Consider the following 22,926-nt stretch of genomic DNA (forward strand, 5'->3'; position numbering starts at 1 on the left):
CTTCCATATTGCCTTGGAATTCAATTGTGACAACAGTAGAAAAATCCCATCCCTACTTCAATCACACATATTTCAAGGAATTTTATCTGTACCTATTGGTAGTGTCAAACAGAGAGAGACATCCTCCCCTGCAAACAGCCATATGTTAATCTAGGGAAATTTGGTTAATTATTAAATGCATGTTAGCATTCCACCATGTAAACATTGGTAGCTTTTTGTAGACACATGGCTGGGTTCTACACTCACCATCATCGCTGGTGTGTGGCTCTGTGCCATTGTCGTGATCTCCTTCATCAATAGTGCCAGGTTCACTGTGTGGGCTGTCACTGGAATCAAAAGTGGAATAAATAAATGCACTGAGGTTTTTAAAGTGGGGATAAAAGGGAAAAGAGATGTGGGCTCCTTACTAACAAGTAAAGGCAGGAAACTTCAATTTTTTCTGAACAATTTGAGAATTGCAAAACTGGAACATCGTGTATGTGTGTGTATGTGTGTGTGTTCAAAAGAATATCTTGGATGAACATGACTCCTGCTAGGATTAGTTTGCAATACCATTTTACCTTCAACAAATCTACTACTACATTTCTGCTTCCATTCCATTGTATTTCTGTTGTTCAATATCTTGCTGTTTACTGCTCCTTCTATCCTTCTTTCTCCATATAGTAAGAAGAGCCCAATTAAGCAGTTTTCATTGTAACAACATAGCAACAATGATGGATGGCACTACCAGTAGCCAAATATAATGCCGTCTTGCCCATTATGCTTCACTTGAGAAATGACATAAATATTGGCGTAGTTGGGTGAGTTCTGAAAATGCCAAACAGTCCTAAGCCACTATTTAAGCTGTCATGACTTAACTGCCATGGAGGGAAAATATTTCCAATTTTTCCCCCAATGGTGGCAAGCTGAATGTCTTGTTGAAAATATATACAGTTCTTTCTCAGAAATAAGCACAAGCATGAGAGTTGATTGATGTCTGATGGTAGTGGCAGCTGATGGCAGCATCTATACAATGAGAGTTTTGATCCTAAAGAAAAGGGAAGTTGCAACGTACTCTGGTTCAAAGTGATTGGTAAGAGCCCTTCATTAAACAGTTGTTGATAGTAATCTGTTTCCTTGTTCTGCTCCAAGTGAATTAAAAAGCTTCCCCCATCTTGCAGTAGGACTTGGGCCTGGTTCCTATGAAATGGAATAACTCGCCACAGTTATTTCGGCGCAGCCAACCCACCATGGCCATCTTGCCAAGAGATAATTCCATGCGGGAAAACTCAACACAATAAATGTTATCTGCTATCTATTGAGAAAAATGGAAATAATATCAAGGAAACAGTGGTGGACAGCATTTATCATTTTGAGTTATCCTGCATGGAATTGTCTAGGGCAAGTTGTCCCACGCTGAGTTGGCCGATGGCAAGATGACTGTGGCAAGATCCCAGTGGTGAGATAGCCATGGCATGTTGGTCATGGCAAAATGACCATGGCAAGTTGGCCATTTCGAGTTGTCCTAGACCCTGGTTTCTATTGTCTTGTATTTTATGCAGTGATTTTAAAAAGTTCTTTAAAGGTATCAGAGCTAATTCCAACCAAAGTCTAAAACAATATTGGTGGAACTTGTTTATTCTTTGTTTACATATTTCCTTCTCATGGCAATATGTGTAATATATTTGTTCAAGGAACGATCATTAGGATTGAAGGCATAATCCTACATTCTCCCATTATCCAGAACTGAAGTACTAATTATGTAGCAGAAGACTGGTTATCGATTAATGGGCCCATGCCAAGAAACTGACATAGCCATTGCCTGCTAGCCACATTTCCACCTTAGCAGGATGGGAACATCTGTTTCGTGTTTGAGAAGAAATTTTAAGCTGACCTAATAGGGAACACAGTCTTTGTGGACTTGTCCCATTTTATATAACAGTTCTAATGGAAACAGACATTCATTGATCTGTTCCTTAGATTTTAGCCTGTCACAAAAGCCCATTAAGAATGCACTGGTGCCTGGAAAGTAGGAGCTAGACAGCATGAGATAAACTGTCATTACTATCATCACCATCTGCTCCTGCTGTTTTTTGTTCCCATTCCCGCTAACAATTGTTTTAAGAAAAGGCTGCTTTGTGCTTTTTCACACAAAGTTTTACAACCATCCTAAGTGGCTTCTGTCACCAGTCAGGGTTGCCCTTCTTTTCAAGAACAGCCCATCTTAAGTTCTCCGTTGCTGTAGAAACCAGAAGCGAGGAGTCCAGGATGGAAGTCACTTTCTGGAGCAAAGTGTCCCAGATAGTTGCCCCATATAGTTGGGCAAAGACCATGTAGATCAGGGGTGTCAAACTTAATTTCACTGAGAGCCACATCAGGGTTATGTTTAACCTTAGGGGGTGGCATGGGCGTGGCCAAGGTGGGCATGGCCAGCTCAACGTCACGTGTATTGGGCGCACCTGCCAATGAAAACAGGCTCCTGAGCTCCATTTTCAGCTGCGACAGCCTCTTGCAACCCTTTGCCAGTGAAAATGGAGCTCAGAAGCGTCACATGCAGCTCTCTCAAGCTCTGTTTTCACTGGCAGAGGCACCGCGGGCCAGTCCTTCACTGTTTCCAGGGTGGCCCAGCAGGCTAGATCTAAGCACCCCGTGGGCTGGATCTGGCCACGGCCCTTGAGTTTGACACCCCTGATGTAGATGATTACATGAAAAACTGCTGGAAACCTATTGAATCTGAAACAGTTGGCAGCTACATGTAAAATTTCCTTCAACTCATGATTAACTCCTTATGCCTTCGTGGACACATTTACACAAATTTTATTATCTACAACCTGTAAATGGTGAGGATCTTTCAGAATGACTGGCCATGGTTTAGTTTTCTAGTGTCCCAATTAATTAGGATTCCAAAAAACTAGAGTACAGCGATTCAGCCAAAAGGCTGATCACTGCTTGATTGACTTGAGCCGTGAAAACCTACATAAACTAGAATATGAATGTGGTTTACCATTTCCTCCTTTCAGGATGTTTTATTGAGTTTCTGAGATTTCTCTACAGTTATACAGAGTTGTGTATGGAAGTAAAATAAGTAATAAAAGGTGAAGGCAAAGGAGTCCCTGCTGATTTTTACTCTACTAGTCTTTGCCGATTATAGGGGGAAGTGCTCATCTCTGTTTCAACGCTATTGAATCAGTGGTGTCAGAAGAAATTTCCACAGTCATGTGGCCATTATGTCATACAGCATTGTTACTTTCCCACCATGTGGTACCTTTTGATCTATTTGCATTTGTATGCTTTCAAACTGTTAGTTTGGCAGGAACTGGGAGAAGGACAGGAAATCACCCCGTTGCATGGAGCCTTGGTCTTGAACCTAAGCTGTCGGTTTCCAGCCAACAAGCCCAGTATCTTAATCACTGAGCCACCATGTCATAATAAGGAAAAAATGGGCTTTAGGCTAGGGGTGTTGGTCTTAGCTTCATTGTGGTTTAAAATATTTTCAGTTCTTTTTCATTTTTTTTCTCTCAAGATTGCTTCATTCATCTAGATTTACCTGGGACCAAGTCCCACTGAATTCAACTGGGCTTTTTTCTGAGTAGACATGTATAGGATTTAATTGTTAGCTTGGAAATAATTATTAGTTTAGTGTAATTGCTAAGCCCATCAAGACAATGAACTGTTAAACAAGAGTGAACTGTAAAATAAATGCTTTTAAGAACCTTCACTGTTTGTTCTAATGCAAGCAATGACTTCATGATGAACCCAATAATTAAAATCTAACCCATGCCTTGGCAACCTGGTGCATTCTATACGTTTTGGACTTCAACTCCCTTGAACTGCAACCAGTAAGATTTGTGGCAGCTATAATCAAGAGAGACTAAAGAAAGACCTGATTTCACCTAAGGACAAAGTGCCATATAGCCAGGAAACAATCTTTAAATAGTAACTTTTATTCAAAATAATGTAAAGTTGGTGGAAAAGATGACTCCACTTAATGGATGTAAGATGAAAAGAGAATTTATTCTGTCTAAAGAAGAATTAGGAAACATATGGATGACCTATTGTCCCCAGCAACCCAACTGTGGTGTCCTAAGCCTCACCAGAGTGTGGACAAAAGGAGAAAATGAGGTTTCTACCTGAAAGGTCTTGTCACTTGTATCTAAACAAATCTTACTAATGGCATCAAAATATGTGCTAAAGATTACAACCCTTAATAGAAAAATTTATATATTTGGATCACAGTATTTCCTGATCCTGGAATCAATTCTACAAGTATTAAAAATGCAAAATCGGTGAAACAAAAAAAGGTGGCAAGAGACAGGTAGCTTCTTCAAAAAAATAAGACAGAACTCCACATCTGGAAAAAATAAACTAATATCAATTGATTGAGAACAAGGGCAGAAGGGAGTAATAGATCCAATCCATGCCCTGATTATGGGCTATTAAAAAAGAATTTGGGTTTCTCCTATGGAAAGAAGAAGGTTGGCCTGAGTGAAACTGGTTCCATGCAATCTCCTTTTATGTTCTCAAAAGACTTGAAAATGAATTAGGCTCTAACTTCCATTGGGTTCCTACACTCCATTAGCACATCATTATTTGAAATCTTCCTGGGCAACTCAAGAGATTTAGAAATAAAAATAATTATTCCTTACAGTTCATACATGCACAACAATCCATTCCAGTTTGGACAGAGAAATAGCCCTGTATCATCTTATTATTTAAATTAAGAACATCTGAAATAAGCATCCCATACTTTAAAAAGAAGAAATTCCTAACCTTCTTAAGATGCTAAAGGCATATATTTCATTCCTAGGTTTCTTACCAATACTCTTCCCCACCAGTCATGCATTTTTCATAAACAGGTCCTTCCAGTTCCCTGAGGGTAGGGAAGATGGCCTCGTGATTGATTATGATGGTTTTGATGACCTCATTGACATGAGCCTGGCAGGACACTGGATCCTGCCCATCTGGAATATGCATCAAAGTTGGTCCGAAGCAGATGGCTAGATTGTAGGGATCCATCATGTTCTCATCACTGTATTGCGACAAGCTGCAAATACAAGTAACCCACAGCTATGACACCAAGCTTCAAGTACTACACATATAGTTGTAGTAGTTTAGTTGTAGTTTATTCAATTTGTATGCCGCCCTATTCCCGAGAGACTCACGGCGGCTATAGTTCTCTATAGGCATTTCCTCCAGCTGGTCAAAAGGCAACAATTACAAGTAATGATGGTTATGGGGCACCTCTCCCTTTTGCCCAGTGCTGGGTTTGAGGAAAAGGAGAACACAAAAAGGGAAACTATTGACCAGGGAAGGGTACTACAGCTTCATTCAAAGTAAATAGTTAATGCTCACTGGTTAAGGAAAGCGAAGAGGTATCTCATTACAATGATGACAGCTCGTGGCAAGGTGATAACAATTTGCTGGATCTGGTGTACTCTTTCAGCAGGGTTTTCAATTTCTGTAACATACAAATGAAACGTGTGTTCAGATTCAATCTCTCATTTATTTACCGTATTTTTTGGACTGTAAGATACACTGGAGTAGAAGATGCATCAAGATTTCGAAGAGGTAAAAAAGAAAAAAAAGTGTTTGCCCTCCCTGGCCCCTAGGAGCATTCTGCAGGCCTCCCGAACCCTTTGTATGCTCCGTTTTTTGTGAAAAACGGGACACAGAGGGTTTGGGAGCCCTGCAGAGTGCTCCTGGGGGCTGGAGAGGGCAAAAATGGCACTCCTGGGGGGTTTGGGAGGCCAAAACGTGTCCTGTTTTTCACAAAAATGGGGTGGCATAGAGGGTTTGAGAGGCCTGCAGAGTGCTCCTGAGGGCTGGGGAGGGCAAAAACACTGTTTTTGTGAAAGACAGGCTTGTTTTTTTGCCTCCCAAACCCCTCATGCATCATGTTTCTGCCCCCCCCAACCCCTAGGAGAACTCTGCAGGCTTCCCAAGCCCTCTGCACATCCCATTTTTGTGAAAACAAGCCTGTTTTTGGTGAAATCAGGATGCGCAGGGCAGGGTTTCCAGAAGCCGAAAATGGCTGTATTCGGTGTATAACATTTCCACCCTCTTTTTTGGGGGGGGGGAGTGTGTCATACTCCAAAAAGTATGGTATTTATTTGTACATGCATCCCAACATTTGTCTACTGTACTCGGGACTTGAAGCAGTTCACAGTAACAGAAATGATAACAGAACAAGTCTAGCAGTTGACTGGGTTTCTTATAGACACTATCAAATATAAACAACTTGAGAGTCGATTTCCCCAAACAATCTGCTATTCTGCAGGACAGGCACTTCCTCCTCCTTGCACATCAAGCTGCCCTTCCTCAAACAAGTAGGAAATATTTGAAAACTGTCCAATAAAGACATACCCTGTTTTCCTGAAAATAATCCCTCCCTCGATAATAGGCCCAATCGGGCCTTTGAGCACATGCACTAAAATAAGCCTTCCCCAAAAATATTGCAATGCAGCAGCAGCCATGAGGTAACCACGCTCACTGCCTCCTGCACCTCAAAAACAATAAGACCTCCCCAAAAATAAGGCCAAGCATTTATTTTGGGGGTCAAAAAAAATAAGACCCGATAGTACACGGTAGTAATCCAAGACTAAAACTGAGAAGAGATGTTGTGTACATTCACTACATTATTAGGTGACAAAATTAGCATTAGAACTGACCAAAGAAAGTTTGGATCCAAGACCAGCAATTCTTCCTCAAAGCAAACAAACTGAGTGGACAGATGGTGGTGATAGTGGTACTTCTTCTGTTGGTCACCACAGATAGTCCTTGAGTTACAATTGATTGCTTAGTGACCAAGCTATGACAGACCTCCCCTATAGGGCTCAATATAACCTGGATTTGAATAGCAATAGCAGTTAGACTTATATACTGCTTCATAGGGCTTTCAGCCCTCTCTAAGCGGTTTACAGAGTCAGCACATTGCCCCCACAGTCTGAGTCCTCATTTCACCCACCTCGGAAGGATGGAAGGCTGAGTCAACCTTGAGCTGGTGAGATTTGAACCGCTGAACTGCAGATAACAGTCAGCTGAAGTGACTGCAGTACTGCACTCTAACCACTGCGCCACTTCGGCTCTTTTAAGTCACAATGTTCCCCCTTTAGGTCACATGATTGTAGAAGCTCAGCAACCGGCCTGATTTTATGGCCATATGCAGCATCCCAAGTCATATGATTATGATTTATAATGTTTTTTGGGTCAGAAATTGCCATTTACTTCCTGTTTCTGGCAAAGAAAACCACTCATTGTGGACAATGGATATACTTAATGGCTGTGATGTTTACTTAACCATTGCTGCAAAAAAAGTCATAAAATCTTATGCAGTCAAATGGTGACCTGCTTAATAACCAATGTGACTTATGACTATAATTCTGAGCTCAATTATGGTCATGTCAAAACTACTGGATAGTAGATATAATTTACAGACTAATGTTCCTTCAGAGGTTATTTTATTATTTAAGACTTGTGGTGCCACAGTGATTAGAATGAAGTATTGCAGGCTAATTCTGCTGACTGCCAACTGCCAGCAGTTCAGTAGTCTCACCGGCTCAAGGTTGATTCAACTTTCCAAGGTTGGTAAAATGAGGACCCAGATTGTTGGGGGCAATATATTTACTCTGTAAACAGCTTAGAGAGGGCTGTAAAGCATTGTGAAATGAATAAGTCTATGTGCTATTACTATTAATATGTTACGACAAAAATGGCTTAAAAGCACCTGATCTGAGGGAATTGCACCTGCCAGATACAAAATAAATTGGTTCAACAATTGTTGTTTACAATCAGCTTTTAGATATTGAGGTTTTGATTTATTTTAAAGCAGTGTTTCCCACACTCTGCAACTATAAGATGTATGGACTTCATTCTCAGAATTCCTCAGCCAGACTTTTTTTTACAACAATGCACTTATCCCTCTCTCTTTTAATTTATTTACTTGTTTGTAAACAAGGGTTTGGGAATAATATACCATTTCTTCAAGATTTGTGTATAAATTTTCCTAATAGGACTTAGCAAGAGAGGATGTAAGGTCTAGAAAGCTCAGTCACTTATACACAGAAATGTTAGTACTTTGTGTATGGAGTTTTTAGAAGCAGGAGAGGAGCTTTTTTAAAATTTATTTAATCAGCAGGACTATAAAAATGGCACACAGCATAGAAATAAATCAAAGAATCTGCACAATTTCAAAATGTATTTTTGTGGAAGTAGAACCTTCAAATTTGGAATGAGGGGTGATTTGGTTTTCCTACCCATTCCAATTTTTGGAATATTTCTGTTTTCTTCTTCTTTGTAATATGCATGAATAAATCTTAAGTATCTCCATAGGTAAGGAACTTGCAAAAATTCAGAAAGTATGACAGGAATTGTAATGAATAAAAGCCATCCAGTCATTTAATCACAGCAGGTAGGTTTTCACTGCTGCAAGCGATTGGTGAAATGACTTATGAGATTGCCCTGTGAGACAATGAATATATACTGAAGTTTCAGTAGCCTTATTGTTAGCTTCTACAGAGTATATCTAATACTGAATTCAATAATAGATGTCATGTCTTTATATACTGCTTATGTTCAGTGAAGCAGAATGCCACAAATAATTGCTAACTGCAGTAGGATAACAGTTGATCCTTCATCTCTATTTAAATTATTTGTATGCTTATACATTTCTTTTGTCTCTTTAATAATTCTATGGAAATTGCCTGTTGCATCTTGCCAGGAGGCTAATGTTCTCCAGGTTTATTTTATAGTATTGCCCTTATGATTAGTATATTTTAAAACCTAATATTGCTTTCAGGTTCTTTAATTCTGCAGTGGATGGAATGCTCAATTGATCCAACACAACCATGGACATCTTAACCATAGAAAGGAGACCATTACTTCAATGCTGCATCACATGACCATCCACAACCAAAGGCATCTATTAGGTCACCAAGGAACATTGCTGACAAAATAAATGATCTACTGGCGGCCCAAGGGCTGGATCTGTCATGCACAGGCCACGCCCATTCCAGCTCCGGGAAGGGGGAAAACATCACAAAATGTCATGTGACGGCAATGTGACATGGCAAGTTTGACACCCATGATATAGCAGATCAAAAAAATTTCAACATCTCCTTGATGATCTTCTAAGTAATGAATGCACTATACAGTATACAACTGAAGTAAGGATTAAGAAGAATGTGCAAACCTTAAACCTCATGGGTGACCATTATCATTAAAAAAAAGTACTAGATAATAGCAGTGCAGGATTAAGATAAAGAAAGCGAGCAAGATAAGAAAAATGTTCCTCTTTAATAAGGAGGATTCCCCCAAACAACAACCAATGGAGCGTAAAAAATAAATTGCAAGGAGGAGGACAGTTAAATGAGATTATAGATTAGTTCAAGTATGTATAAGTATTATAAAATTCCCACAATTTTTTTTTCTACTGAAAGGATATTTTAGCTTCTTGCTTATAATAAAGAAAATAGGAAGGGGAGCTTCATTCTCAACCACACAATACATTATAAATTACATGGCAAGATGGATATGCAAATACCCTGCAATGTACATAACAGAATATTCTGCCAAGTGATTCAGCTTACATTAGTAATAAAATTGGTTTTTTGTCGTACCGCACATTACTCTTAGCCATGTTTATAACCACTTTTTATGCAATAAACTATAGAAGATTGGTTGGCAATAACGCAAAGCTATAAATCAGGGGTGTCAAACTCAAGGCCCAGAGGCCAGATCCAACCCGTGGAGTGCTTAGATCTGACCCTTGGGGCCACCTTGGAAACAACAAAGGCCTGCGGAGCCTCTGCCAGTGAAAACGGAGTTTGGGAGGGCCGCAGGTGGTCCTCCCGAGCTCCGTTTTCACTGGCAGAGGGTTGCAGGAGGCCATCACAGCTGAAAACGGAGCTTGCAAGGACCGCAGGTGGTCCTCCCAAGCTCTGTTTTTGCTGGCAGAGGTTGTAGGAGGCTGTCACAGCCAAAAACAGAGCTCGGGAGCCTGTTTTCACTGGCAGAGCGCTCAGGCTACTACAGGTGCCCCCAACATGAGTGACGTTGAGCTGGCCATGCCCCCTGGCCACGCCCCCCAAGGTCAAACACAACCCCAATGCATCCCTCAATGAAATTGAGTTTGACACCCCTGCTATAAATTATGGTTTACTTCGCATAAGCACCTTTACCACCCCATTACAATAATATGCAAAAATCAAGAAATTGACATAATTCAATTACTTACTTATAGTAGATATCAAATCCTGAAACCTTTCCTTAGGAAAGAGTGGATTTTCCAGTCCCCGGAAATATAATTTTAAGACCCCAGCAACAGAATTAATATCACGTTCATTTTGATCATCAGCAAGGGGATCTTCACCTAAGTTAAAAGGTTTATTTATAACATTAGATTCCAATTCTAGATTATACAGAAAATACAATACACCATAGTAATAAAAAGTTGCTACAAAAATTAGGAAATCAGCTTCCCTGAATAACTCCTCTCCCTGTTGTTGCTCTTGTCATCACATTATCATCATAATCCTGCTGAATTATAATGCTATAATGTAGGATAATAATACCTACATGCAAACACGTCACTCTATAGTCTTTCTGGGTAAACAACATTATAGAAAGCACACATGAAAAAAGAAATCAGTACAAATAAAAAATGGGAAAAAATTCCCACAAGCACCATTTATTATACTTTTCTTCTTCAACCTTGCAAATCGTCTGTTTCTTCTGCATCCAGATACCAATTTCTTTTGTTCTTTAAACCTTTCACCTTTTTCTTTTTGAGAACTCATCAACTATGCTCAATCAAAATTTCTTCAATCGTCCTCACTTTTCTTCATGTGTTTGCTATGCAATTCCACCTTCAGTCTTTCTCTTTATATGACTTAATCCCTTCAGTGTGTTTCTCTCATACTGGTCACTTACTCAACTTTTGTGTTGACTCCGCATTCATTCAGCACCCATTTATTCTTGACATTATGTTTTCTCATTTCATTATGCACATAAGTGTTGTGGCCCAGCAGGAGCCATTGGAGCTACTGACAGACTCCGATAGCGAGGGACCCTATGAGTCGGCTCTGGAAGATGTGAAGGACCCTGGGCAGGGTTCAGACTCTGAGCAGGGACCAGAGAGGCTGGTTGGCCACCAGGAGGCGCCTGAGGCATGGAGCAGCAGTGAAAACCAAAGGGAGGTTGTCCCCAATGTCAGGCCCTGGAGCAATGGTGAAGATGTCAGGCCCTGGAGCAGTGAGGAGGAGCAAAGGGAGTTGGTCCCGGATGCCAGGCAGAGACGGGCTGATAAGCGCTGGCAGCAATTACAGAGACATAGAAGATAATTGGGCCCAGGTGGTTGTGATTAGGTTCCTCCCAAGAGAGAATATAAGAAGAGACTTTGGGAGGAGACCTTTTGCAGGACACAACCGTTATACTAAAGCTGGAGACGCTCTTGTGTGTATTTCTTATCTGTGGAAGTCTTGGTTGCTGCCAAAGTCTTGTCTGTGAGTTAATTACTGTGAATAAATTGGCTAACAGTAATCTTGTATCGGCGTGACTCACTGTACGGAGGGGGGGTCAGAACACATAAGTACGCCATTCCACATTCAATTTAGATAAAGGTAAAGCTTCTCCTCGCACATATGTGCTAGTTGTTGCATATGTGCTTTTGAACTGCTAGGTTGGCAGAAGCTAGGACAAGTAACAAGAGCTCACTCTGTTATGCGGCGCTAGGGATTCGAACTGCTGAACTACCAAACTTTCTGATTGACAAACTCAGTGTTTCAGCCACTGAGCCACCACATTTCCCAACATTCAATTTAACCATGTCTTATTTCTGTGCAATAAAAGAATCATGCCCTTCCAATCAAAAGTTCTCCCTTGTCATAGACTTCATTGTCTCCAACAGACCCCTAACTTTTCTATCAACATTTTTATGTCTTAATGTTTCCCCAAAGACTTTTCCACCTTTAATCAACTTTCTATCAAGATACACAAATTCCTTTATTTTTCTAATGTTTCCATTTTGATTTTGTTATATTAAACTTCAGATTCATACTCTTGTGACTCATACAAGAAATCTAATATTAATTGCAAGGTATTTGGGTTCTTAGCCAATGAGGTTGCATCATATGCATGCAAAAATTCTCAGACATTCGTATCTCCTAATATGATTTGTGATGTAATTGTGTCTTTAATAAAGAATGGGCAAAAAATCATAAAATTCTTTAGCTTTATGAAGCAGTGTAATAAAATCTTGCAACACATCCCAAATGCTTATATATAACAATGCTAACTATGTCCCAAGGTGCTTTTCTCAAAAGACAGTTGGACTTTGTTTTTTCTCATCCAAAAAGCTTCTTCAGAACTGAAAAAGCTTCTTGGATGAGAAGCAAAATGTCTTTTAAGAAAAATAAAAAAAACCTGAGCTGCCCTTTGAAAAAGCACCTTTGGGGCAACCATGACCTGGATGACTGATCTCCATAGACAAGTATAACTATGGGATGGAGGAAGCTCAAAAGAATGTCCATGATCACATATGGAGAAAAGAGAGACAGAATTCAGACTGTATATGTATTCTAATAAGTACATGTAAAATAAAATAACAGCAAATCACTTTGCAAGAATGACCAACTAATTACATACCTCTTTCAAATGAGTTTTTGATATCATTGACTTCAACCTGAGATCCAGGAACTCTAAAAATACCCTGTTGTTGTAAACCTGAAGTGAAAAAATATGTATTTTCAAAAGAAAGCTTAGTAAACTATTTGAAGTCAATTCCCAATCATTTTAGTTACCTTCACATTTAGGTATTCCAAATATATATTTTATTTATAGGATACCAATAACAGTTGGAGGTGGGGGAAGCCCTTTTACCACACAAATAAGTTCATTGACTCAAATCTACTTATAGATCACCCCTTATCATTTTTATATGTAATTGTTTTGCTCATACATCCATAAATAAATCATTAAATTCCCTGTAATCCTATGTATGCACTTTGTTTTGATATGTTCGAGCACATAAGATAAACTCAGATGGTGGGGAAGGCTTAGGTGGTCAAACCTGGTTTACAATTCTCTTGCTTTGACACAAAGGAAACTAGAATGATTCTGCAAATTCTTGCATGGAAACAATTGACTATAACTTTGCCCATTCTACTACAGCTTCAGTGCAACCTTTTGCTGATTTAGTCCCTGTTCATGGGGAGAAGGAGAGGAGGATTTATGGTGACAGACAAGAATTTAAGTAAGCCCAATATGGCCTAAAGCAATGGTGGTGAACCTATAACATGAGTGTCACAACTGATGTGTCATATCAGTTTTGGTGACACGCGTAGAGGCTGCATAATTTTGTGTATGCTTGTGTAGCATCCAGAACAGAGGTGGTATTCTGCTGGTTTAGACTGGTTCACCCGAACTGGTAGTTGGAAATCGCGGGTGAGTCCACCCGTCCTGGCTCTATGCTGTCCCATTTAGGCATCTTTTTTAGCCAAAGCGCATGTGTGGAAGGCTGAGAGCATGTGTGGACATTTGCGAACCAGTAGGGAAGGTAAGTTTATACCACCTGATCCAGAGCATCTGGAAGTTGTTCAAGAGGACTTTGCTCTCAGCCTTTGAAGCCTCTGAAGCCTCTGAAAATTGTGCAAGAATGTTCTTGCATGATTTTTTGGGTAGCTCCAGAGACTGCACCACATTCTCATGCAGCCTCTCAAAAGGGCAGAAAATTCTCGTGGATTTTTGGAGATTCCAGAGGCCATAACAAGAATGTGATGTGTTCTCACACAACCTCTGGAGTCTCCAAAGAACACAAGAATGGGGCATGCTTTTCTGTTCTTATGTGGCCAGCAAGGCCACCTAAGAGCATTTTCCAAAGTTTCCAGATCTCTGGAGCAGTCTCAAGTAAGACAAATTGAAACATATTTACAATTATGTAAGCATTTATTTATTAAATTTATATGCCACCCATATCACTATCCAAAGTGACTCTCTGTTATGAACTGTTTCTGTTTTTAAGGGGAAGAGGTGACATGTCAGCAGAGTGAAATTAGGCATTTTCTGAATTTTTCTGAGCCTAAAAGATTCATCATTACTGACCAAAACCCTGCTACCGTCTAGCTCATACTAGAAGAAAATGAAAAAAAATCAGTCATCAGCAGTGGAGGGAGAAGGAATAGTTCACTGGATTTCAGTCAAAAATGTCCAGGCAAATAATTTGGTCAATGAGCACAATTCCACATCCAACCATTTGTCATTCAGAAAGTATTTTGTTTTCTGTTTAAGACAAGCATTTATTAATTGAATATAACAATGGCTGAGTCCCATGTCATTAGTCAAATAAGCTGACATATCATTTTGCATTTTAGTGGAGACACATTCTTGTGCTGGAAACCTTAAAAGAAAATCTTGAAGCCAATGTGGAGGGGAGCAATTCAACTTACCATATAAATTAATATAACGGATGCAACTTTCAACCACAAGTGGAATTGCCTGTCCCGAATCCTTGGGAAAGAAATAGCATTTTTTTAAAATAAATATGAATATATTGATTTAGGTATATTGATCTGATAAGAACGGTGGTTTCATGAAGCACACTCAAGCAAAATTGCAGGTTGAAAAATGAGCTCTGTTAGTTCAGTCACTGAGTTAGCAAGAAATTAAAATATGTGAGCTATCAAACAGTAATCTGCAACATCCTTTATACTGTCCACTGTAAGGAACTTAATTTGGCAATGTTCCCAAGAAGCCGAATCTTGATAACCAAATTGAGGCATCTGGATCAAAGTTATGAGCCAAACCAGACCACGGCTAAGCTACACTAATGCTTTCCCATTTAGCATACTAAATCTTCCAACAATTTTTTGGCTTTCCACAAAACCAGTTTTAAAGAGCTCTGCAGAACCTTGTATATTTTATCTATGTGTATGAATGGGTTTGGGAAAAAGTTATCCTCTCGTGAACTTTGGCTTTTTGTATTCATTCTTCTTTCTCCTTCAATGAAGGGATCTCCTAAATAGGTCCCTTGAACCCATAGCATCTTCTTATAATAAGCAACACACATATTTTTCTAGATAGGGGGGCCTCTAGTCAGTACCTGATTTCTTGTTCGAGCATTCCTTCTTCCTCTGATAAGCAAATAAAGCAGCAAAGTAGGGGAGAAAAGAAAAGGTTAAGCAAGAGTAAGAACAGTTAGGGTAAGCATATTTTCCAGAGGCTATGAAAGCTCAAATGCAATGGCAGCTTAGAAGGAACTACAGTAGTTCAGGCTCCGTCCAACACCCATAGAACTGCTTGGTATGCAATTACTCTGCTTCGGCAATGGACTCTCAGACTCTTCTTGCTATTTTCCCTTTTTCCCACGTGGAGTTTTTCCTACACTTCCATCGCCCAGTTCATTTAATTTACGTAACTCTCTTGGCCAAACCTGGAATTCTTGTCTTTTGCATGCAGGGGAATACCTCAATTTGATGGCCATAGTGAGCCGTGGTTAGAGTGCAGTACTGCAGGCTACTTCTGCTGATCACCGGCTGCCAGAAGTTTGGTAGATCGAATCTCACCAGGCTCAAGGTTAACTCAGCCTTTCATCCTTTCGAGTTGAGTAAAATAAGGACCCAGATTGTTGGGGGCAATATGCTGACTCTGTGCATGGTTTAGAGAGGGCTGTAAAAGCACTATGAAGCGATATATCAGTCTAAGTGCTATTGCTATTGTTGCTTTAGTATTCTGTATTTCTTAAAATGCTTTCCCCCTCTTCTTTTGCTGGACTGTCTTGACTTCCTTGCATGTGAAAATGTTTTTACTTTTTGGTTCTGATGTTAATGTCAATATTAAAAGTGTTTAATGATGTAGGTTTACCTCTTTTATTGTATGGGCTGCAGATTATTCTTTTTTTTTTAAAGAAAAAGCTGGAGGTTGTCCAAATTATTTTGAGAACTATCTGCAGCTCCAATATGTATTCCCAATGTGGCACTTCTGTTGGAAACAGACCAAGCTACGCCACTGTGGCAAGACTGAATTGTGGTATTTAATCATCTGCTTTTTTTCATCCAGAAATTCGATCCCCCTTCATTTTGCTTGATTCTTTCTGCTCAACTTAGTGGCTACCGATTTTAAGTAAATGGGTAAGATTGGACCCCTTCCTGAATTGTGCAGTATTCCTGAATTTTAGCAAATCTAAGGATAAGGATATTGGTCTCAATAAAACAATTGAGACCAATAGGCTCAGTTATTGCGCTTTGAGAATTTAGATGCCCATCAGGTTCCCTCCCATCTCTAATCTGTGAAGGATTGGAAATTAAAAGCATTTTCACTAGCATTATACTTCGCTATATTTTTCTAAGCTTGCTAAATGAGATAAGAATTAGATGAAGAACCATTTCAACAAAGGTTCCTGTGGCACCACTTTCCCAGCCCCAAATGAAGACTTACTTATTAATGTAGATTTTTAAGAGTTTATATTTTATGATCTAACACTCTTTGTTTTATAGGCAAGTTTTAATTATCACATTATTTCTTTATCAATTGCTGCTGTAATTTAAATTTTATATTTGCTTTAGTAGTTGCCTAGATAAGCTACATGAAGAGCAGATACACGAATTTGGTAAATACTGAATAAAACCCAGGAATTCATGTAAACGTCACTTTTTATTTTAACTTTGGTTTTCAGGAAATATTTTCCTAAGAGAGGAAATCATGCTACATTTAAATTTCAGGATGTCTGTATAAACCCCAAGCTTCAAAGAACCAGGGTAGTTCAGCCTGTAGTAACAAGATATTAGCCTGCTGGCAGGAACAAAGGAGCTATCCTAACATTTTGTTCCAGAAAAATCTTTCTTATTACCTCATCTTTTCCCTTTGCATAAACAAAAGTACAGAACACCAAGAGTAAAGTGTGTCCTTTACTAGTTCGAGTGTGGCACCAGCAGACTTTGTCCCTGAGAGAGAGAGAGAGAGAGAGAGATAGCATACCAACCATTTTCATGGTGTGATGTGCAGCGCTTGGGAAAGGCCGGGTCCAAGGAAAGGAAACAGGTCAGTGGTTAGAAAAGGAAAATGCTACCATTACATCCACAGTGTTCACAGACTCTTACTGTTAAACAGCCAATACCTTAATGAATGTTTCCATATTGCCGTTAAAGAGTTTATGATTATAGACTGAGAGAGGCCTAGGTCTCCTCATTTTCTGTGGCTTAGGGGGAAGACAGGGGGGCCTGGGAAAATGGAACAAAAGAAATCATAAAACATCAGTGTGAATACAACGGCAGGGAAAGAGCTCCAAGATTGCAAAAGGGAGACCCAGGGAAGCCTCTGTGAAGGGGAGCCCATTGCTTTCATGGACCTTGATATCCTTTTCAAAAGTATGTCATTTAAATACCGAAGCCGAGAAGAGCTCCCCCTGAATCTTAAGGATACATCGGCCAGCTTCCTTACTTTGGAGGAAGAGGGTTGGCAAATTGCTTACATATTGCTATTAGGAAACTTCTATTTACAATGTAGTTCACTTTAAGCAGGACAAAACAATATTTAAAATAAGATGGGAGGTAAGGGCAATGTTCTCTTCCCTGAAAAGATTCTAAGGTCTTATGCCACCAGGATTCTAGCTTTTTAAATGTTTACACAAACATCAACTTTTCTTAATCCACTATTATCCTTCACTACAAAGGGCCGACCTAGTACAAATTAAAAGGGTTTCTTAGAATTGCCTCTCCAAATTTTTTTTAAAAATCCACATGCATACAGTTAATATGACACTTATACTACAATTTGAATTGACCAACCACTTCATAATCCTGAATTCTTGTAGATTTAGAGAAAAAAAATCCACATTTGAAGGTGTCTGGTTTCTAAAAGCTATCTATTCTTCCATTATTAAAACAGTTCAATTCTTTGCTAATCCTGCATGGGGCATTAAACAATGAAGCTTTATTGTTGTTTTTGTTATTGTTTTTAAATTCTTTCTGATTCTTTTGCTGCATTGGGTGTCAGACCTCACAATCTATTATTCTTCCTTTTTCTTTACGATTGCAAACGGAGCTAAAAAGAAGAGCTGCATTTATTTGGGAGTTCTGGAGCCATATGCTTGTATCTCCTTCCTTGGCAGAAAACATACAGACCTTTGAATGAGTATACAGGCTGGGCCAGAATGAGCAGCTTTCAACAGCACTTTGAGGCATGTGCTGTGCATATTAAGAGAAGAGGAAGCAAGACAAACAGACAAAATGATCTTACTATCCGCAAATCTTGGAGCAGGAGTGAACTTTCATAGCTTAAAAAATTGTTCAAAAAGAAACTAAGAAAGTAAGCAAAATTTTCAACCTAGCATGTCCTTTTCATATAGAATTTTTTCATATAAGAGTGTACTAGGGAGCTCTAAACAGTAAGGTAAAGGTACATATGTGCTAATCACTCCCAATTTTAGGGGATAGTGCTCATCTCCGTTTCAAAGCCAAAGACCCAGCACTGTCCAAAAACGTCTCTGTGGTCATGTGGCCAGCATGACTAAATGCCGAAGGCGCATGGAACGCTGTTACCTTCCCACCAAAGGTGGTTCCTATTTTTCTACTTGCATTTTTACATGCCTTCAAACTGCTAGGTTGGTAGAAGCTGGGACAAGTAACAGGAGCTCACTCCATTATGCAGTACTAGGATTTGAACCGCTGAACTGCCAACCTTTCTGATCGACAAGCTCAGTGTCTTAGCCACTGAGCACACTCAATTTCTTTGGGAAGGAATCATACTGCACTTAAATTTAAGTGTGTTCAGATAAATCTCTCTTTGGATCCAATCTGTGGGTCAGAAATTATTATTCCTTCCCTATATTGATTTTATACCTCCTTTAAAGAATATAGTACTCAAGGCTCCCAAGAAAATACCAAATAAATGCTGGCTTGGTTTTTTGTCCTATTTCTCAGTATCTTCATGTAGCTGGTTGAAGTGTCCTAGCGCTCTGTACTTTGATTAAGGATTAGAGGCAGGTACCTTGACTCAACATTTTGATTTTGTTAGCATAAAAGCACATTAAGAAATGAGCAAACCAAAGTCCGAGACCTGGATCCATTTACATTAAGACATTAACTACCAATACTTTAAGTGCCTGATAGAATATATTCTCCATGAATATTTTGGGTTTTGGTAGAAGTGGTTCTGGTGAAGGGAAGCATAGAGGAGCAGTGCTTATGAGAAACAACTTATTAAGAACTGAAACAAACTTGAAATGACTGGATTTCCCACACACACACACTATTATATCCACATTATTTAACTTGATCCATTTGGCCTTCTCAACAGAAGAAGCTAGCTGGAATTGTTTATCCTTTTTAGACAATAGTGTTCCAGCAGAAGCTACTGTTGGTTTGCTCAGGAACTCACCACAAGTGCACATGTGCCTGGGCAGTACAATTAAAATTGTTCTGCGCACAGAAGCAAAAAACAAGATGGTGCCGCCGTTGGGAGAACTGGTTTGGAGCGTGGCAGGCCTGAGTCGCTGCTGGTTCCAGTGACCCAGGTCACTGAGCTACTACCGGTTCGACTGAACCTGTCCAAATCAGTAGGAACCTATCATCGGTACCAGTTTAGGTAAAACAAGCTAGGTAAATTTGAATTTCCCTACATTTCAATCAAAATAACTGAGCTACTAGGAGGGTCTTCTGTATGGTTTCTGCATTCAGGAAATTAAATATCTTGTATTCATTATAAACTTAAGAGTCTGTATATATTTCCTTGCACCTTCTTCTACCATATAATTGGTAACTATTATCCTCTCTCTCTCTTTTCTATCTTTCAGTGAGAAAATTTAGAATTAGTCCACCTGCTAGGTCTACTCAAACTGTTTTTCTGTACTTGAATGGTTACTTTTTTATGCCCACGTATTATGTAGCTCAAAAAAATTTGGAAATCTTTCCTTTAGCTGAAAATATAAATGATCATTTGAGTTAATGATTTCCCATTATTGGTGTATTTGCATGAAAATGTGAGCTAATCAATCCCTAATTTAGAAGTAGCTATTATTATACAGCCATGAATGCATAAATCAGCTGTGGGTAGCTTAACTCCTATGAAACCCATTCAATTCTTCAATAACTGCTTTTTTATCACTACAGCCAACTGCTTCTAAATTACCTTTTAATACTTAACTGAATCATAAGTTGCTCTCCTAACAATTTCTGAGAGCAGCTCACTTTTGTCAATGTCTTTTGTCAATTGTACTTATTTTTTTCTAAATTTCTTCTGTCTCCCCACCCCACTTGCTCTCCTTTCTTATGGGAATTCAAAATTTATTCTTATTCCTAATGCCTATTTTTCACCCTCTTTATTATAGAGCAAAGAATGATTTAGAAACCATCATATATCATGATCTGGAAATAAATCCCATATCTGGGGATTTAAATTTATTTTTAAATTTTATTGATTAAATGTAGTTTACATAGCCTCCCATTTTACTCACTGTGACTCCAGGCAGCTTTAGGAATTTGTCCCAGAGCATATATTAACTAGCAAAGGAAAGAATCCCAGTTTGGCTAAATATGCTGGTCACTATTACAAGTAGATGAATAAATGCTGATACATCCAAGAAGCCTCTGCAGTACTCTATGCTGACAGAGCCTTACGTGATTTCAGAGCCAGTCAGCTGGAAATCGCCACTGCAGCAAATACAACAGGCTTTTTCCGTTGTCCTTCTAATTAATCTATTTGAGTAACCGTAGCCAGAAGTAAGCCACTCTTGCAGGGAGAGAGTTGCCATTTTCTCCCCCTTATAGCTCATGCTTGGAAGATTTTTATAAATTTGAAGCAGGTGGGTTTTAAATAGTCAGTCCTCCTTTTAGAACAGGGGTGTCAAACTCGTGTTGTCATGGTAGCATCACGTGACGTATTGTGACTTTTTTCCCCTCTTTCACTAAGCTGGGCATGGGCATGGCCAGCGCATGACACATCCAGCCTGCGGGCTGTGAGTTTGACAGCCTTGTTATAGAAGGAGTAACAACCAATCACCGGAATAAAATAGAAAAACCAAGAGTTCCACTTACCTAGTTGTTCCACATTCAGCTCTTTCACCTGTGAAAGGGAGGAAAGAAACAATGTTAACTGCAGCCTTACTATTTATTTACCTATAGGAGTAAATATGACTTCAACAACAGAGTGGTCAATGCATAGAATGCTCTACCTGACTCCACTGTTACTTCCTCTAACCCCCATAACTGTAACCTTCAACTATCTACCATAGACCTTACCCCATTCCTAAGAGTTCCGTAAAGGGGGAATGCATAAGCACACCAGTATTTCTACCGTCCCTGTCCTACTATCCTATCTATTTGTATTCATTTCTTTATATCTATGTTTATATTTATACTTGCTATCTTGTACATGTTTGACAAACTAAAAAATACAAATACAAAATACAAGTACTTTTTGGGGGGAGGGGAGGGAAATCAGTATAATCCTATAGCCCGGTGTTTTTGAAACTTGGCAAGTTTAAGGTGTGTGGACTTCAACTCCCAGAATTCCCCAACCAGCATAGGAAGGCCACAAAATTCAAATTTTTTTCAGGGGAGGGAACAACCCTGCAGAAGCCCACATAATCCTGAATTTTGTAGGATAAAAACTATGCCTAGATCAGATTTTTGAAGGTCTTTTTTAAAACATCAATGGAATTTTAATTTTTTGTATTTTCGTTGTCATGTTTTAATTGTTAATTTATTCAACTATTTTTTATTCTTCTTATATACTATTGCAATGTCTTTCAGAAGGAAGAGTGCTCCCATCATTATCATCCACATATATTCCAAAGAGTGAAATTTAAGAGCTTTGTAAGTTCCCCTCCCAATAGTTGATGTGGTGTTATGCGTCATTTTGTTTTCCAGATTTCTTACCAGGGTCAACTTTTGTGCTATGCTAACTCTATGGCAAACTGTCTTGCCTTCTCTTTATTTATTTTTTAAAATAATGTCTAAGAAAGAGGTGGGTTTTTTTTTTGAGGAATTGCAGTGCACGAGCAAGAGACATTTACCCTTTAAATGTCACAGAGGCCTATATGGCTACCAACTGAAGAAAAGTGTTGCTAATAGAAACATTTTTCTGTGGCTTCAAACTGTGCAAAGGAGTTATTTTTCAGCTGGAATTGGGGACCGGGGACCTCCCTTCCCTGTGCACTGTAATTGTCTCCCCAATGCCTTCAGCAGAAACAAATTAGAAGACAACCTTGTATTGTGCTGCATATTTAATATAATATGTAATTTGGCCACGAAATAACATTTTTCTAAGAACAGATTGGGGTGTTTCCTTCAGAATACAAGCCTATTTGGTTTAGTAGAGTATCCTCTAATGACACCAGCAATTCTAACCCTAACCCAAGAAGTCCCAGTTGTGATTGTTAACCAAATTACATTGGCCACTAAGTTAGGACCCATCCTGAACCAAGCCAAGCTTTGGTAAGGTAACGACTACATCCTTTGCTTCCTCTTCAACTTCCCCTGTGCACCTGTTTCCTCCTCCCACCCCCCACTTTTCTGTCCTATTGGCTGCCCTGTCTCAGCTGGCTGCTCACGCATCCAGGCATCTGGGTTAGAGAGAGAAGATAGACTCCAGTCCAAAAGCTCAAAAGACAAAACCTCCCATTGATCAACTAGATCGGATCCTGCAACATTATCCTGAGACATGTATATTTTGTCGGGAATCTCCCCATCCCACCTGCCTACAGTATCTCCACCCCCTCCCTTTCTACCCTTTGGGCCACCTTGCACAGCAGCAGGAGCACTGGGGCTGAAGTAGAGGTCTGGGGTCAATAGCAGCCTCAGCCAGTCCCCAATGCTGCAGGGAGGGCCCCACAAGCCCTGCGTCATGGCCATCCATCCAAATGCCATAGTGCAAGGCCACGGCCACCCTGTGTTTTACAGGTTCTGCTAACCTTGATTGTCTTCTTCCTCCAGTTGTTTAGCACTTGGCTTGACCTATGCG

General features: G+C 39.5%; 1 protein-coding gene across 3 annotated transcripts in view; it reads right to left on the bottom strand.

Annotated features, from left to right (window-relative positions):
* SRGAP3 (SLIT-ROBO Rho GTPase activating protein 3) overlaps nucleotides 1-22,926 on the bottom strand; it is a 203,510-nt gene that overhangs the window by 23,072 nt on the left and 157,512 nt on the right. For 2 of the 3 annotated variants that reach the window (XM_087708927.1, XM_087708925.1), the window contains 8 exons: nucleotides 21,000-21,027; nucleotides 15,071-15,101; nucleotides 14,418-14,478; nucleotides 12,619-12,696; nucleotides 10,211-10,345; nucleotides 5,332-5,437; nucleotides 4,796-5,023; nucleotides 247-326 (listed from right to left, as the gene is read on the bottom strand). In XM_087708927.1, the coding sequence (XP_087565053.1) occupies nucleotides 247-326; nucleotides 4,796-5,023; nucleotides 5,332-5,437; nucleotides 10,211-10,345; nucleotides 12,619-12,696; nucleotides 14,418-14,478; nucleotides 15,071-15,101; nucleotides 21,000-21,027 (747 nt within the window). Of the gene's footprint in view, nucleotides 1-246; nucleotides 327-4,795; nucleotides 5,024-5,331; nucleotides 5,438-10,210; nucleotides 10,346-12,618; nucleotides 12,697-14,417; nucleotides 14,479-15,070; nucleotides 15,102-17,083; nucleotides 17,187-20,999; nucleotides 21,028-22,926 lie in introns of all 3 variants that reach the window. The other variant, XM_087708926.1, reaches the window with a different exon arrangement.

The sequence above is a fragment of the Thamnophis sirtalis genome, unplaced genomic scaffold, assembly GCF_051295495.1.
Source record: "Thamnophis sirtalis isolate CommonGarterSnake01/CBP01778 unplaced genomic scaffold, rThaSir2_p1.2 scaffold_3, whole genome shotgun sequence".
NCBI lineage: Eukaryota > Metazoa > Chordata > Lepidosauria > Squamata > Natricidae > Thamnophis > Thamnophis sirtalis.